This window comes from Plectropomus leopardus, chromosome 7 (assembly GCF_026936395.1).
Source record: "Plectropomus leopardus strain MGB_pleo_1.0 chromosome 7, ASM2693639v1, whole genome shotgun sequence".
NCBI classification, from domain to species: Eukaryota; Metazoa; Chordata; class Actinopteri; order Perciformes; family Serranidae; genus Plectropomus; species Plectropomus leopardus.
The window spans coordinates 3118296-3135258 of record NC_142182.1 but is presented as its reverse complement, the minus strand read 5'-3'; the positions used below and the strand labels follow the sequence as shown (position 1 = coordinate 3135258).

Sequence of the window (16963 nt, the reverse complement as noted above, 5' to 3'; positions counted from 1 at the left end):
GAGACTGCCAGTGTGTTATTCGGGGTTAAGAGGGTCTGTTGTCTCTCCGGGCCGCACCAACACTCGACCTCTCCTTCATTTATATTCATGAGCTGGATTTTCTGACCGGTGCTGGCTGCCAATTAACACGCTGGATAATCATTTTGGGGCCGGAGCTCTTGACCCCGCGACACGGAGCGTCTCTGACATCCTCCGGTTGGTAATTAATCCAGAATTCACTCAATCATGGTGAGTGTAACAATGAATATGAAGAAGTGTTTGTAATCACCGTATGATACAGGAGATTATTCATGAGTGCCGGAGGAGAGCTGTGAGTTACACCAGTCTGCTGCAGGAGACGAAGAGGCTGCTTTGTTACCTTCAACTTTCTGCCAGAGAGTCAGGACTTAAAATTTTCTAGATATAGACAGCCCCTCCAGGATGCTGTGATGTTGCAGTTGCAAGAATTAATGCAAATTCCACCAATTCCCGTGTATTCTGTGCAGCCTTCTCCAGTATTGCAGTTTTTTGCAAAATTTGACCATCATTGTAGTTCCTTATAAGTTTCCTAAATGTTTCCCATTGAAGTCATGTCCTTGTCTCTGAGAGTTTGATAAAATATGCATGGCTAATAGTGGGCAGCATTACTGTAGTTCAAGTCACAAACTCGGTTTTATTCTCACTGGAGCAACTCACCTTCAATTTTTAATCAATTCTACAAAAAAATTGCAACGTTTTTTTTTTTAATTTTCACTTGTTCCCTCAGTTTAAACCAAGTTTAGTTTCCTGGATAAAGAAAAATTTAACTGGCACTAACTTATGCCAAAATGTTTGCTCAAGTTCAAAATGTTTACAATATAGCAAAGCCACTTTTGGGTTTTAGGATTTTAGCAAGTTTTCAGGATTTTTGGTTGTTTCTGGGATTTTAGTCAGTATCTGTGTCAGCGGGTGTGGGGATCCTGCACTGTCACTTTTTTTTAAGAACATCAGGGAATTTTATTTCAAAAAGAAATGATGCTTTACTTTGTGGCTCACATGTATGAGAAGCCTGGTGTTTAAACGGGGGTTCAGGAGAACAGTCAGCTGCTCTGATTCTTGTGTTTTCCACATTTGAACATAAAATGTCTCAGCCTGCTCCTAACCTTGTTTAAAGTCAGTGGATTCAGCTGAAAGCAGATGTAAATTAGAAGCTGTTGAAAGTGAATTCTTCTTCTCCTCTCTGATCACGTACAGCTCTCGCCTGCTGAGTCTCTCAGTGCTGACTGCAGAGACCCTGCAGCACGATGTAATCCGGCCTGATTCAGGAGGACTTTCTTTGTAGAACAGGGGGCCACTGAGGGCCAAATCCTTTACAAACATGTCCGACACACCAAACGGGATTTGTGGAAGGTGTTTGGGTAAATACAGGCGTGCAGATAGGAGTGAAACAGCAGAACAACGCCGTCAGCGCTCCAAGAGGGCGCTGCTCCGTCCCAGCCGCTGAGTCTTTACCTGAGCTCAGTGGACGGCTTTGATCGGCCCACTGCTGTCAGGACGCAGCTCTCTGCTGATTGTGTTAGAGACTCCAGATCTGCAGCGCAGTCATCACATAAACTGAGAACCCGCTGAGTCGGCAGGTCAGCGTCCACCTGTGTGTGTGTGTGTGTGTGTGTGTGTGTGTGTGTGTGTGTGTGTGCGTGCGTGCGTGCGTGCGTGCGTGCGTGTGTGTGTAGATACAGATGTTTGTCATTGCAGCTTTTTGTTCAGAGTTGGAAAAAGCAAGCTCCGCAGTGATGGAAGAAACACTCAGATCCTTCACTTTAAGTAATAGTAGAAATACCGCAGTCTAAAAAGACTCCACTTAAAGTAAAAGTATGAATTCAAAATGTTACTTAACCCTTTAAAACCTGAGTTTATTGGCTTGATTTCTTTCAAAAATCATGGGCAATGTGCATGACAGAGGAAATTACCTATGAAATTAGCTAGAAATTAGTGAAAAGAGCAAGCAAATTACCTGATATCTCGTAAAAAAAAGTAGATAAATAAAAAAAATAAAAAAATAAAAAATTAGACTTGGAAAAAGTGCTTACAAATTATAATAATTCTGCAACATAATTTTATGTCTTTAAGATTTTTGCTAGCTTTTTTCACTAGCATCACAAATGCGCTTGTTTAGAAGCAGAAGAAAATGTGTGGAATACTTCATTGAAATGACACATTTGACATGCACTATGCTTGGAGGCTATTTTAGGTTGTTTGCACGTCACCGTGAAGAACTGCAGATGGGGGGCAGGACGTGATTTCTGCATGGAGAAGTGCTATAAAAATGCTAACATTTTGTGCCGGTCAAATCAGGAAAAAACACAAGATACTTAAGAAACCCCAACAGTAACACATTTTTGCCTAAACCTGACAATCCATGATTTTGGTACCTAATCCCAGCCATCATGACTGTCCGAACACAGAGACCACGCAGCTTCATCCCACCACACGTGCATTTGTTGACATCACCGAAAGGGAATCCCCGCGCGTAAACAGTTGACACAGACAGATGCCTAAAACTTCAAAGGTTGATGCAGAAGACAGAGCGGCACCATGTGACGACTTTGGAGTGAGAATATATGGGTTGGAAAATTAACTTTATCACCATTTTACAGAACTTGTGTAGCTCTTTTTTGTCGTTTTTATTCTTTAACCCAAACTCACCTGCTGCTCTCTGCAGCTTTCTATTTAACATTTTTGCGAAAACATTATAATTTAAAACACTTTAGAGCAAACAGTCTCATGCATGGTGGAGTAGCGTGCAGGCTCAGGGCGCGCACAGACTAACTAGAGGCAACAAACTTTAATAAATAGACATAACATTATGACACCAGGTGTGTCTACGCCATCTGGCGTCAAAACGTTGGTGTTCTTAATGAAGTTTGTTGCCTCTAGTCTGTGTGCTCCTATACTTTTAATCTCTGCAGTCTCTCCTGTGTGTGACTGTGTGTTTTAAACATCTGTTAGCATTTTCATCGCAGTCCTTTAAGTGTGCAGCTTCACACCCTCCAGCACCGAAGAAGCAGCCTCAGGAGCGTCTCACCGGCTGACGAGAGATTAGTCGCTCAGTGCGAGCCACAGGGGAAGGCCTGCTCATTAATTGTAATTAATTAGGATAATTAAATATCCATGAGACGCGGTGGCCTGAGGTCTGAGGGTGACGTTCCATCACCCCTCGGCTCGGGGATAATGTCGACACAGGACACATTCACAGCGGCCGCCGCCGCCACCTCTGAGCACCTCATTTCCTGCCAGATAGAGTGTGTCGCTTTTAAAACGCAATACAACACTGCAATTATACCCCTCACCATTAGAAAATCAATGTTTTTCTTCCTTCTACTCTTTCGCCTTTCACACTTTAATGTCATAATCACCTCATCACCATTTAGATTTTCACTATAAAACAACAATCCCTCAAATTACCCAGAATTAACCTTTCATTTCCCCCTTAAATCATGAGTTCGGTAGCTGGAGATCACTTGATTTGTCTATTGATTTGATAAATTAAACCCCCAGAAGCAATGTAATTAACAAATTAAGTAGATTTTAACATGACTTAACCCTTTAAAACCTGGAGCAACATCTCTTTCCTTGTGCTGCTTTCAGACGCCTTCCTACAAGTACTTGAACTTTAAACTCAGAGGAAATTGGTGCAATTTTTGTTTTTCAAAAACACATGAAAAAATGGCAGTGGGCAACTTGGTAAAACTGTTCCAGGAATTGCAAGAAATTAGTAGATTTAGAAATGCTTTTTGGGACAAAAACAAACAAACAAACAAAAAAAACTGGGTTAAAATATTTTTGGTTAAAAAAAAAATATTTTTCTTATTTCTAGCTAAGTTTTGGGTCATTTCTTCTTTCATTGCTCATTACCTTCCTCCCATGTGTTTGACAGAAATCAAGACAATGTCACAGGTGTCAGAAGATTATTTTACACATTTAAATCGTTGAGATATCCATTGATGATTAGTTTAAGGTGTTATTAAGGTTGAAATATTTATAGCTGCAAAATAATGGTACTCTGTCCAAACCAACCTTTCTACAGTCGAACTCCACTTCCTGTCTGAAGGTCGAGCACCTTAGTGGCTCTGAGCCGTCCCTGATTTCTGCAGCCTCCAGCCGGCTGTCAGCTTCTCATTGATTGTGATCTATAATTAGTGTTGTGTTTGTTTGTGCATGTGAAGCAGCAGCAGCAGCCGGCGACAGAGCGGCTTGTTTGGATAATGGAGACGTGTTTGTCATTTGATTCTGGTGGCGAGATCATGGTGATGGTGTGTTGCTCTTGGTCGATCAGCTGCAGCTGCGAAGCAGAAACAAAATCCGGACAAGTTTATTAATTCTCATTTTTAACCTTCAAAGACAATTGTTTCAAGTCAGATGGAGATATCACATATTTAACACTTTAAGAGCAAAATAACTGGAGTAGAAATGGAAGATGGCATGGGATTAAAATATTCAAGTAAGTTCTACAGATTTGTGTTTAAGTACAGTACTTGAGTAAAAGTACTAAATTACAGTCATTGGATACAGTCAATGGACCAAGTATAGTTTTAGTTCTATTGACAGAAAATGTAATAATCCAGTTATTATAAATACTGTAAAACAACATCAACATTTGATTACATGATATTCATGAATGTTTTTGAATATTCCCCAAATATAAAATGTATTTTTCCTTGTGCTGGGCAACATTTTGTGGACTGTGAAAATGTAATGTTTTTCTCTCATTTTGGTTCGAGTGCTCTCGACCACTTGTAAAAAAAATTTTTCTTATTTAAGGAAAGAGCAAAAATTGGAAAACAATGGTGAATTCCAAAGATCATCATCATAATGGGCACTAACAAAATAAGAACACATCGTAAATAGGAGCAGAAATAGGAGATAATTAGTTTGTATATAGTTTATTGCATGAGGCCCCGTGGTTTTTCTTGGATGGAACTCAGCGCAGACAAAAAAAACCAAAAACAAATATGACTTGCCGTAGCCCCACCTTCAGAATAAGCTTTACATATTTCACTCAACTGAGACTCTAAGAATAGCTAAATCATGAGAACACTGTTTATTTTTGTAGAGTTGTAATGAGCTTTTCAGTTGCTTTTACCTCCCTAAAGAAAACAATATGTGATTTATTTGCAGTGTACCTGTTCCCACAGCAGCAGGGATGGAGTCGTGGAGGATATAGAGCGTCTGTTATTCAGGGGAAACCTTGTTTTTTGCTCCGAGGATCAGTTCTTCCACCTGGAGACTCCACAAACACTTTCACCAGAGAACATGAATATTTGATTCTTGGTTCTGTTGAATGATGTGTTTGCTGAGTTAAGAGTCTCATTGTTTTCTCACCTTCTTACAACTCTCTTTCTTCCCCTTTGTATTTGTCTGAGTTGTAGATTCCCGTGAAATACTCTGAGTGGATATGAAGGCCGCATTTGCGTTTGTACGACTCTTTGTGTTTTCCTGTGTATTGTTTTTTTTCCCTTCCCACCTTTGTGCTGCACTTTGTTTGGTTAGAAAAGGTGAAGAAGTGATGTCAACAGAGGGCGGGTGTCTCTCTGTCGTCTGTGAAAGCAGCAATGATCTCTGCGGGAGAAAAACGCTGCTTCCATTACAGCGATCAAGCAGCTGTTTAGTGTTTCACCAGCACTCAGGAACGTTTTTCACAGCGAGTTTTCTTTGTCAACACTTTGAAGAGGAGAGAGAGGCTGTGAGCAGCTCTCTTTTTCCCTGACAGTGATGACTTTAGCATAAAGAGCTCAGGTATGGAACTGCAGAGAAAAGTTGGTTTTAACAAGCCCATTTAGCGGTATTTCCATCTAAAACTTATGGATGGTATAATTCCTTTCAAGCCAGAAATAACACCTACAAACTAGTGGAGGGTGATATATACGTGCAATATATAAAATGACTTTATCATGAACACTAAGAATACATTTTCACATCGTTTTTATTAGCCTCTGGCTCTCTCCTCAGGCTCTCTGCTTCTCATAGACACACACAGAGCAGGGCTTTTGCAGAGCTCCAAATGGTGACTATTTAGTCACATTTTGCGACCATGAGGCACTACTGTGATTTGCAAATACTATTATGTATGAACTAGCGAGATGTTAGTTTGTTTCCAGCTTACAGAGAATAAATTGTCACATTTAACTGCGCTGCGGTAACAGTCTAACTTAATGACTGGCAGTGTGAGCAGGTGAGGTGTGTGTTTGTATCTGTAGAGCTCTGATTGCATCTGTTTAGTGACATTTTGGGACTACGGAGCACCAGTGCAACTTGCAAATCCTTGCAGTATATGAACTGGAGAGCCGTTTGTTTGTTTCCTGCTCACAGTGAATGAATCCTCACAGTTAAAGGCGCTGCGGTGTCTGTTTAACTGTCTGCAAACGCTAACATCCAGCTGTTGAACAGAAGCTTCACGAGCACGTGGTGGACATTTGATTGGCTGTTCAGATGATTTATGTCACTTTCCATCTTCTTTGCTGTGATTTTTCATTTTTCCATGTTGATCCTTTTTATGCAAATCAGTGTCTAAACATAGATAGAAGATGCTGTTTTAATATAAAGTAAAGAACAGTCTCAATGGATGCGGGATGAATTCATGAATGTTTGAGCAGCTCTCCGTCACTCTGTCATGTTTTTACAACTCAGTCAGAGTCAGAGTTGTGAGGAAACATCATTAATCTGACGCAGACTGTCGTTCCTGATAAACACCAGAACTAATGAAAAAACTCTATTAATGTAAATATACTCAGGCGCGTGAGACGCCACCGCCAGGCTGCTTTCCCCTGAACTCATCCCATCACCGCTAACCTCTGTAATTATTTGCCGTTTATCTAATTTACAAATCTAATTGAAACAGACGGATGCCTGCGAGAGAGAGAACGAGAGAGAGACATGTGAAAACAGAAACATGTCGAGAAGGAATTACATTTACCCTGTAAGTGACGTGTAATTGAAATGCCAGCAGCTGTGATGAAGCTGTCTGTCGAGCCGCCTCACCTCAGTCAGTGTGAGAGTTTCATCATCATCAGCAACCACTTTCGGGTCGCCACCTGGCCAAACAGGCTGCTCGCTTTAGAAACTATGTTCATTCATCAGACGTCTCAGGTCGACGGATACTTCTAAAAAGTTTTTTAGTGAGAAGCTGTTAACACTTTGAAATCTGGATCGCAGCCACCCTTCTCAAGTATTTAAACCTTCAAACCCTGAACAAATTTTCTTGCTTTCTTTAAAAAAAACATAGGGAAAAAAAAGCAACTTGTCACAAAATGTCCTGCAAATTGCAAGAAATTAGTAGATTTAGAAAGTAGTTTATTGCAGTTATTGCATCGCATAACTATTCAATAGTTGAGTGGATCACCGGGAAGTTTTGAATCTACAATGTCTCTGTGAAATCGTGGACTATCAGCTCCCAGAGCACTTCTGTGTCGCCTTCTGTCGGAAATAATGACGGCTAGTTGCGTAGCTGCAATAGAAATAAACCTGCTAATCTTTTGAACATCCATCACCATGGTTACTGGAGCGTTATCGCGAGAGGAGAATCGCAAAATATCACTCAATGGAAACAGGGTCATCTTACAATTGTGTTTTATCAACATTTTGGAAAATATCACTGGAATTTTGCACAAATCTGTAATGGAAACCTGCCTACTGTAAACAAGACAGATTACATTTAAACCTAAATAGAAGTTCAAGATGCTCTAACCACCTGCTTTATGGCAAATGTCTTAGTTCTTCAGCTCAAAGAAGCTTCTTAAGTCCTGAGAAACTTCACTGAGTCAGAGTCAGGCTGCGAAACACTGAACTTCTCATACAATGAAAACGCTGCTTTCAGGCACCGTCTGAATTTCCAGGATCCAACATGTGTATTGTTTAAATATTGAGGAGCCTCATCATCTGCAGGGAGCAGCGATCATCTGCAGCTCGGCCGTACATCTCCTCTCTGCCTCGTCTGTTTGACATCATCTGCTCTCTGCTCGCCGTTCGAGGCTCATTTATTACCGCTGTACAGACGTGTAATCAGTCTTTACTGCCGGAGCAAATGTCTCCCCTTGGACAGATCCCCCACCGCCCGCCTGCTATTAAAATTAAATTGGATTTCATTTCTAAGCTCCTATTAATTCAGAGAAGTCTTGTCTGTTGATGGAGGGTCCAGTCCGGCAGTTAGTTTCCTTCTCCTCTCTTTCACTTCCCGCTTTGCTTTGCCGCCGCCGGCGTCATCGCAGAGCGCCGCAGCTCTAATAACGCTAATTACTCAGAGAAAATTTTCAGGAGGACTTTACAGAGTTTTCAAATAAAAGATGACGTTGTCTTCTCCACTGTGTTATTTAATCACGGCTAATGAGATGGAGCCAAAAGTATTTTTTTTGCGTTAACGGGTTAGTTATAGGAAATGTGTCCCATTTCACATTTCCCATAATCGAGTTACTTTGTGCCTGGTGGCAAGGACGAACTCTGAAACCTTTGGATTGGAAAAGAAAAGGGAACGCGGAGGCAGAAAGATCCCAGAGAGAAATTAGTGAAGTTTGTTAACAGGCCTCGCTGTTCTCTCTTCTTTATCTGCTCAGTGTTTGATGTTTGCTGTCATATTTGTGCCTCATTAGAGGCAGAGCCTAAAGACGGTGGTTAATTAGTCTGTCGATCACTTAAATCTCAACAACTAACTGATTGTCCTAAAATCCACAGGGATGTCTGTGGTCCCAGGAGGAGAAATCCCACTGAGGCGCATTGTATGGAAGCTCAGTGCTTTCATTCGAGGGGAAAATACGTATAAATATACTGTATATGAAATGAAAATAATCTAGTAATACTAGTAAGACTTTTGTGTATTGTTACTGTGATAGAGATCAATTCAAAGGTCCAGTCTATGGAGATATATTGGCAGAAATACAATCAAATTTAAAAAGTACGTCTTCATTGGTGTACAATCACCCGAAGAATCATGGATTCTATTTGCCCATATTCCGAAAAAAGCAATATTTCTATTTGCTGTTTACATGGCTAATTAAAATTAATACTCCACAAATATTCCTTTTTGCATGTAGCCATGCATACTCTGATAAGTGTGCCCTAACATGTCGTTTATCACATCAGAATATTGGAAATCGAAATAGTTGGACAGCTTTTTTCAGTCATTTTGCTTCTTTCATTCCCTTATCCACCCCCTTGAAAAGGTCAGCGTTGCAATATCTGTGCATATCCAGGAACCTGGATATAATGATAAAAAGCATATTTTTAATTTAAGGAAATTTTGTTGCATATTTTAATTTTGTCAATTTTTCAAGATTATTATTATTATTTAATATGTATTATTATTATTATTATTATTATTATTATTATTATTAATTTATTTTCTTTATTACAAATTTTAGGCTCACTTCCTCATAAGTTTTTAGTTGCCTTTTTCACCATGTTAAAATAAGCCAATTTACTCAGTTTTCAAAGGGTTACAATATCAAAAATCTTTTAGAATTATAAGGATTGAACTTTTTTTAAAAAAATTTATTTTATTAGATGTTCTTAATAAGGATACCTGGTCACATGCAGATGCCTGGAGAAAAAGCACAACACCGCTCTAGCTTTATTTTTTTGGCCACTAAAGGGGCAGTTCACCCCAAAATCAAAGACAATCATTGCAGAGTGCCAGAGCAGTAGAGATGTCTGCCTTCTCTCCACTACAACGGAACTACATGGCACTCAGCTCAAAGTACCAAAAAATAAATAAAGAAATAAAACATCTGAAAAACTCAACAGCAATGTGTCTTTCCAGAAGTCCTGACCTGGTTACTAAATCCACAGACTGTGATGTGAGCAGCATCATCAGCATCATGTTGTAAACATCTGGTGCTGTCATGAGCATGAGCCTCTTGTCCCTGAGTAGATGCACGATTCCCTCTGTGCGATAATACAGTTGTTTGGCATTTTTTGGCACTTTGAGCACCACAAGCTGACTGCCATCTAGTTTCATTATATTGGATAAAGACAGACGTCTCTGCAGCTGATATCTCCAACACTCTTCAGCTCACCAAAACTATCTGTGTTGATAAATAGCACTACAGGTGAGAGGAAAGACTATTTCTTTATGCGGTTTGATTCTGTGTTTGATCATTTCACTGACTGATCACCTCTCTGTCTGTGTTTCAGGGCTGGAGAAAGTCGGCCGTGACTCCACCTACGAGCAGGAGGGGAAGGTTCAGTTCGTGATGGACGCCGTGTACGCCATGGCCCACGCTCTGCACCACATGCACCGCGAGCTCTGCGCAGGATACCCCGGCCTCTGCCCGCGCATGGCCAACATTGACGGCAAAGAGCTGCTGGCCCACATACGCGCCGTCAGCTTCAATGGTAAGAGCTGCTTCATCATCATCATCATCATCATCATCATCATCATTCGACCTTCGCTATTTTAACCCCTGAAATTCAAAAGTCTGCCAGTGACTACATTGGTATTTTTGATTATTGTGATGTCATATCTTGGATTAAGTAAAATGCTTTATATCTATGCAGCCAGATTTATGATTATTTCCTCTGCTGCCACCATGCGTCTTTGCACCACATGTGACTAACTTAATTTTTTTTAAAAACAAAATGAGATTACAAAAAACTTATGACTAAAACATATTCTATTAATTATTTCAAACAAAAATCATACGAAATACTGCATTTTTCGCTTCTTTTCTACATCAAATTAAAGAATACCTTTTTATTTCTGAGGTAGGGAATAAATGCAAAACACAAACTATGCAATGAATGTATTTCTGGACATTCACAATGAAATCCTTTCACTTGGGACAGAGGAGGCTGCTGTGGAAGGCTGCGCTGTGCTTTTGCTGGAGGGGAAAGCAGATGGGGCGAGTTTTAAGAACTAAGTTGGTCATTTTCTCTTTGGGCTCTCTCTTTGGCTTTTGTACTTGTTTGGGCGAACAGGGTTGCAGCTTGTCAGTGTGGTTTGGCCGTGTAGTTGTCATAGGCGGGGCTGAGTGGAGCTCCTCACCATGATGCCGGCTCTCATGCTGCATCATCTTAGTTGTACTATTTGTGTTGTTGAACACTCTCTTGCAATATTTGCATATTTGTTTTTGTTTTTTTCTGTCATCTCGTCTTTATTTCTTTCTGACTTGAGGAACTTCAAATGCTGCCACACTTCTGTTCTGAAACCCAAATTTACCCGTCACTGAGCCTTTGCTTCGTCTTATTTACGTTGGCGACTTGTCTCTAGTCTTGACATGATGTAGGATGTTGAACATGCAGTGATGTGGCACGTCGAATAAGGTCTTGGTTATTATGGTTTTCCTTTTGGGTTAATATATGTACAGGAAACAATGACCTCCTGCAGGTGTCTGGAAAAGGTCATCTTTAAAAGCCAATAAGGGCTACAGGACATAAATTGTTCCTGTTTATATTGTTATTATCTGCATTATTGAAATTCAGAAAAGTGCTTTGTGAATTCTGTCTTGTCAGACCAATGTAAAGCATCTCTAGGGATTAAAAAAAACAAACATCTAACAAGAACCACAAAGCTTCTCAGTGACCAACAGATCAGGCTGTGTTTGTACCGGACAACCTCGAAGTGTCAAAAGTGATCGACAAACAAAACACAGCTTTCAGTAAAGACTCCCTGCAAAAAAAAGGTTTAACTGTTAAGCTGAAGCTGTTCAAATCTCCCAGTACACAAATATTTGATGTATCCCCCAGATGAATCAGAATCAGAGTCAATTTGAAGATTTCAATGTGGGTTCAGCTGTAACTTTAGTTAAACACGTCTGTATAAGTTGTGACGGAGCCATTTGTTTGGCTGTGAGTTTGAATAATCACCGCCTCCACAGTCGACACCTCTGTGTTGTCTTCTGTCAAAGTACAAACAAGTACTCTGAAGGAGAAGTGTCTCCACACTTGGTAAAGTGGTAGTTTTGGAAGTTTTCAGATTAGAGATATTAGTTTCTTTTAGTCCTTTCAAAGTAGTGGAGTTTCAGTGTTTTGTGATGTAAATCACAGACATACATCATCAGTATCAACATCTTTTTTACCCAAACTTACCAGGTACTTTAATTAGGAACATTTCCTAATTATTTTAATAGAAAATGTAATTTACTTAACATTATGTTTCCCTTAAATGCTTTGAAAAACTTGGAAAAGTCATGGAATTTGCAAAAAGCAATATACCCTGAAAGTTTTGGTCATGAAATGAAACATGTTTAATAATCCATGATGTGCTCAAGGACTGTCTTTTTTTTTTTTTTTTTTTTTAGATCACTGACTTTTTAATCGCCCAGTTGCGCTGAGGCGATTGCTTGGAGTCTTGAAATTTCTCTTAAATGATGTAAACAGTGACGCTAAAACACGAGGTGGAAAATGTTGGAAGACAACGAACAAATGCAGAAACGACACGTGAGAGAAGACGGGAATAATGTTTTAGGAGGAAAAATAAGAAAACCAAACGCTATTAATCACCTCAACCTTAATTGAGTTCTCCATTTTTGTTTTCCAGCTAAGGTCCTCCATCTTACCAGCACTCCCTCATTAACCCTTCATTTATTCCTTCCCTTCTTCCTCCTCTCCATCCTCTCTTGCTCGTCACAGCTATCCAAGTTCCGCCGACCTCTCGGCGGGTGAAAGCCTTCGTCAGCAGGAAGCGTGAATGCTGACGCCGTCATCGGGGAATCCTCCCGCTCGTTATTAAACACCAAATATGGTCGCAGGGTTTTTTTAGTTCCTCCTGCTTTTTTTAAATCCAGATTTATTATTCTTAGCTCGGTGGGAGCTGCTGCGGTCCCATGATCCGTCTACTTTCACACAACTTTAATAATCACAAAACATCACGCGCTGAGTAGTAAACCTCACTCCTCCTCACAAGTGCTGAGACGTTAAACTAACAGATCCACTCTTCACGCGTCACAGAGGATAAAAAAGGAAGGATGTGTTCTTCTGTTGAGGTTTCTGTGCTTGAGGGAAATGAGGGAAGAACTGTGGACCGGCTGCTGGTTATTTTTAAATGATGAGTCCAGTTTATTATCTTATTTGGATAGTTTTGTCCATCATTTCTATCAGTAATACCTACACAAGTTAATAGCTGAACAGTCACCATGACCATTATTAGAGTAATCAATACATTCTCTTCCCAAGTCATCACATATTGCCTCTTTGCAGTGGATTTTCATGTCTACATGTCACGCTTTAAGTATCACTCTGTGTCTGCTGTTGACGCTCTGGGATGCTTCTACTATGATGTCAACACAAGCACGTGGTGGGGTTACACTGCATGTGATTATGTTTAGGCAACAAAAGCACCTGGCGACCAATGCTGGGACAACAACAAATGCACATGTTGCCACGGATGATTAGATTTAAGCAAAAAAAAAAAAAAAAAAAACACATGGTAAGGGTGTAGCCAAAAAACATCACATTCAGACGGGAAGTAAACACCAGACTCCTGCATCACAGTCCGGGGTTTGTTTGATCCATCCACCGCACCTCTCGTCCGCTCCATAGGGATCTACATGCTCCTTATATTATGTCGTTCCCTCACACCTTCCAGCGGCGTATCATGTCGACAGAAAGCTTCTGTCTTGCGTCTTTCTTAACCTACCATGACCGACCGCAAATCATGCTGCTGCGTCAGGTGCTTTTTGGCCGCACTGGTGTAATGTAACTAAGCACATTTACTCAGTTATACTCTACTGGAGTATAAATTTTAGCTACTTTACAAATTAAGATTTTTGCATAAGAAACATAAGAGGAGTTTAAAAAATCTGATGTTTTGCTATAAATTGAATTACTAAACAGTTTATACAAGTGCAGTTGCAACCATAAGTTGATTATTCAATGCACTGAAAATTAATTTCTAAAATTTTGAGGGTTTTTTTCATGTCTTTTTCTTTTTCTTTTTTTTTTTTATTCATTTGTAGTTTGGGGGTGTTTTTTTTTAAATTTAAAAAGTCATTTTAAGTTTTGGGGTATATTTTCTATATTTTGTTAATAATTATTATTTTTGAGTTTAGGGATTGTTTTTTTTCTTTTCTTTTTTTGTTTTTTACAGTTTTGAGGTTTTGGGCTATGGGCTTTTTCAGTATAGATTTCTCTGCAGTAGGTTGTTTAACTTTTAATATTCAAAGTACATTTTCCTCATTATACAGCAGGTTCTTTAACTTCTGATACTTCAAGTACATTTTCCTGATTATACTTACTTTCCTCTAATGAAGTACCATATTCAAAGCAAGATTTTTACCTGTACCATGCCTGCTTTGCTTCACAGTGAAATTTATTACAAGTATTTTCACAGTCTGGTACTAGTGCATTTACTTAAGTAAAGTATCTGAACACTTTTTCAACCACTGTCTGGCAGCAGAGATTATCACCATGAACACTTCTGTCCGGACACATTCTCAGCTGATAATGTCCAACGGCGTATCATGCAGACCCCAAAGGTGGCTTTGGAATGAGAACGGGCTTGATCAGGAATACTGCAATACAAATAGATATTGTGAAAATACTCAGATATTATTTAAAATCCAGTTGCAAGATGATCACAAGCAGCATATGCCAACTGACACAAGGGGACATAATCCCACTCCTGATGTTGACAAGAAGACAAAACAGCAAAGACAAAGCAGTTGTAACTGAAACACAGACGTCCAGTAAATTGTGTTTGGACTGTCTCCTTGTCCTTAGTATTACATCCCCGTCTGATTTCCGTCTATAGAAATCCAATAAAAAGCATAATTTATGATTTCCTTTTCACCTGCTGCATGCGTCGTGTTCAAACATGTGAGATGAACCTCTTTTCTCTGGTTGAATCAAGGCCGACCGTAGGTTTCACAAAAGCTTTGATAAAGCTCATTCTCCCTCTCGGGCCCCTGAACGATGGTATTCATCAGCAAGGCTGTGGTTCTTTCACGACGGGGCGAGGAGAATTTCTGTCATTTAAAAAACGCACGTTTCAGACACAAGTCTTCAGATTCTTCAATCCTGCTGAAGGCCGAAGCTGAATGTGACTTTTTCTTTTCTCTCTCAAGGTGAGCGCGTTCTTTAATCCTCCCAGGGACCATTTAATTACACAACACAATCACATCACATAACCCACAACAACCTCACAAATCTCCTTATGAAAATAAAGTCAGTGAATAATTCATAACAAATGACGACAAGAGACACAAAGAGAAATATTAAAAAAATAGAGAAATAATCCCCAATCAAAGGGAGCGTGATGAAGTCTCATTTAACCAACAGCCTGCTGGGATTTATACTGGAACAATCATTTTAAATGGTTCTCCACTTTCTTTAATTTGTTTGGGCATCTTTAGAAAACTGTTTTCCTGTGAGATTATTTCCACCTGTTCAACTTAAAATAAGAAAACGGGGTAAAGAGGAGTTCACCAAATATTAAACTCATTTTGTTTAGTCCTATTGATAATCCCCAATGACTGTAAATATTATTCTAGGCATTTGAAATTAGTGTAATGTGCATTTTTAAGCGGAAGGAAACAGTACTCTGCTGAAAAAAACATTACTCTTTTTAAATTACTTGTTTATTTAAAGCCAAATCCCTTTTCATATTTACCCATAAGTGCCATTTTGACCCTTACAACAGAGTGTAGAGGTTAAAATATTAACCCCATGAAAACCAAACAAACCGTCAACACCCTAATATGTCTCATTCCAAAATTTTCAGTTATCGATGCTTTTGCAGTGATTTCAGCGTAAGATACCCAAGAGACCCATTTTTAATAACGGTGTTATACAACAGTCAGCGCAAGTTGAGAAGGCGACTCTGCTGGAAGCCGACGGGTTGAAACACTGCTGGTAACAATAACATACAATAAGGAGCACAAAGGTCACAAAGGCAGGTAGATGGATCCACATTACTCCAGACTTTCATGCTATAGTCATGTGCTCACTTCCTGTCCGAGGGGGCGTTTACCCAGCAACAGTTTTGAAACTTCTTGTTGGCAGCTTAAAGCATGTATACCTCTTTTTTTTGAATGACATATTAAGAAATATTACATGCCTTGAAATTATGCCTTTGAGTAATAACTTTGAGGAAATATCTTTAATAGTAATATCTCTTTCGCTTTCAACCTACAACAGAATGCATCAGCAGAATGATCAAGTTTTTGATTTGTGACACAGATGTTGTGATTGCATTTTCGGTGGTGAAAAAGGTAATGAAAAGAGGTTTATATTGATACTGAATTAATATAGATTTACTGAATATTTATTCTTAATATCAGCAAGTTTTCAACTGGAAAGTCGTGTCTCGGTTGGTTCTTACTGGGAAATAAGACGCATTTGTCAGTGACTTGCCTTCATTTTGTGGAAGTATTTGGTGAATGAGTGGACTTTATAAACTTCACAGTATTGAAACCGTACACATTTACATGCTCTGCAGTCTTTTTCCATGCCATCTGAGCTGCCGTATTAGATTTTTTTTTTTAAAGATATGGTCATGTTCAGCATACGTGGTCATTAAAATCTCCAGTTTTCTGTTGGGGTGAAAATAAGTAGCAGGTCGGTGTAATAAGTCAGCTTGTAACTCCACTTTCTGCCATTGTGAATCATGTTATCTGCACTCCACTGATGACGGCTTTTTGAATCCGCTTTCCTCAGGCTGAACCTACTCAGAGTTGACTGAGTTAATATCAATCAGCTGTTCTGGGATCAAAAACTCAGAGTTCGGCATTAGGCTCAGAGATTGTTGAGCCTGCTTTCTGAAATAGGGCCCAGGTGATTTAAACTGGTTAAACGGGGCACTCCAAGCTCTGTTGGTGGGGTGGGCGCCCCGTGTGCAGAGTCCTCGCCGCAGCAACCATGGGTTCAATTCCAGCCTCGGCCCTTTGCTGCATGTCATCCCCTCTCTATCTCCCCTTCATCCTTGAGCTGTCCTTTCAATAAAGAAATAAATAAAAATAAAAAAGCACATAAAAATAATCTTTTCACTTGATTAAGCACAAAAGAAAATAGTTATTATAAT

At 39.6% G+C, this 16963-nt stretch overlaps 1 protein-coding gene across 3 annotated transcripts in view; it reads left to right on the top strand.

Annotated features, from left to right (window-relative positions):
* The window catches only part of grm8b (glutamate receptor, metabotropic 8b), a 130236-nt gene that overhangs the window by 81311 nt on the left and 31962 nt on the right, over positions 1 to 16963 (top strand). For all 3 annotated transcript variants that reach the window (XM_088079657.1, XM_042495869.2, XM_088079658.1), the window contains one exon: positions 10141 to 10341. In XM_088079657.1, the coding sequence (XP_087935783.1) occupies positions 10141 to 10341 (201 nt within the window). The remainder of the gene's footprint in view (positions 1 to 10140; positions 10342 to 16963) is intronic.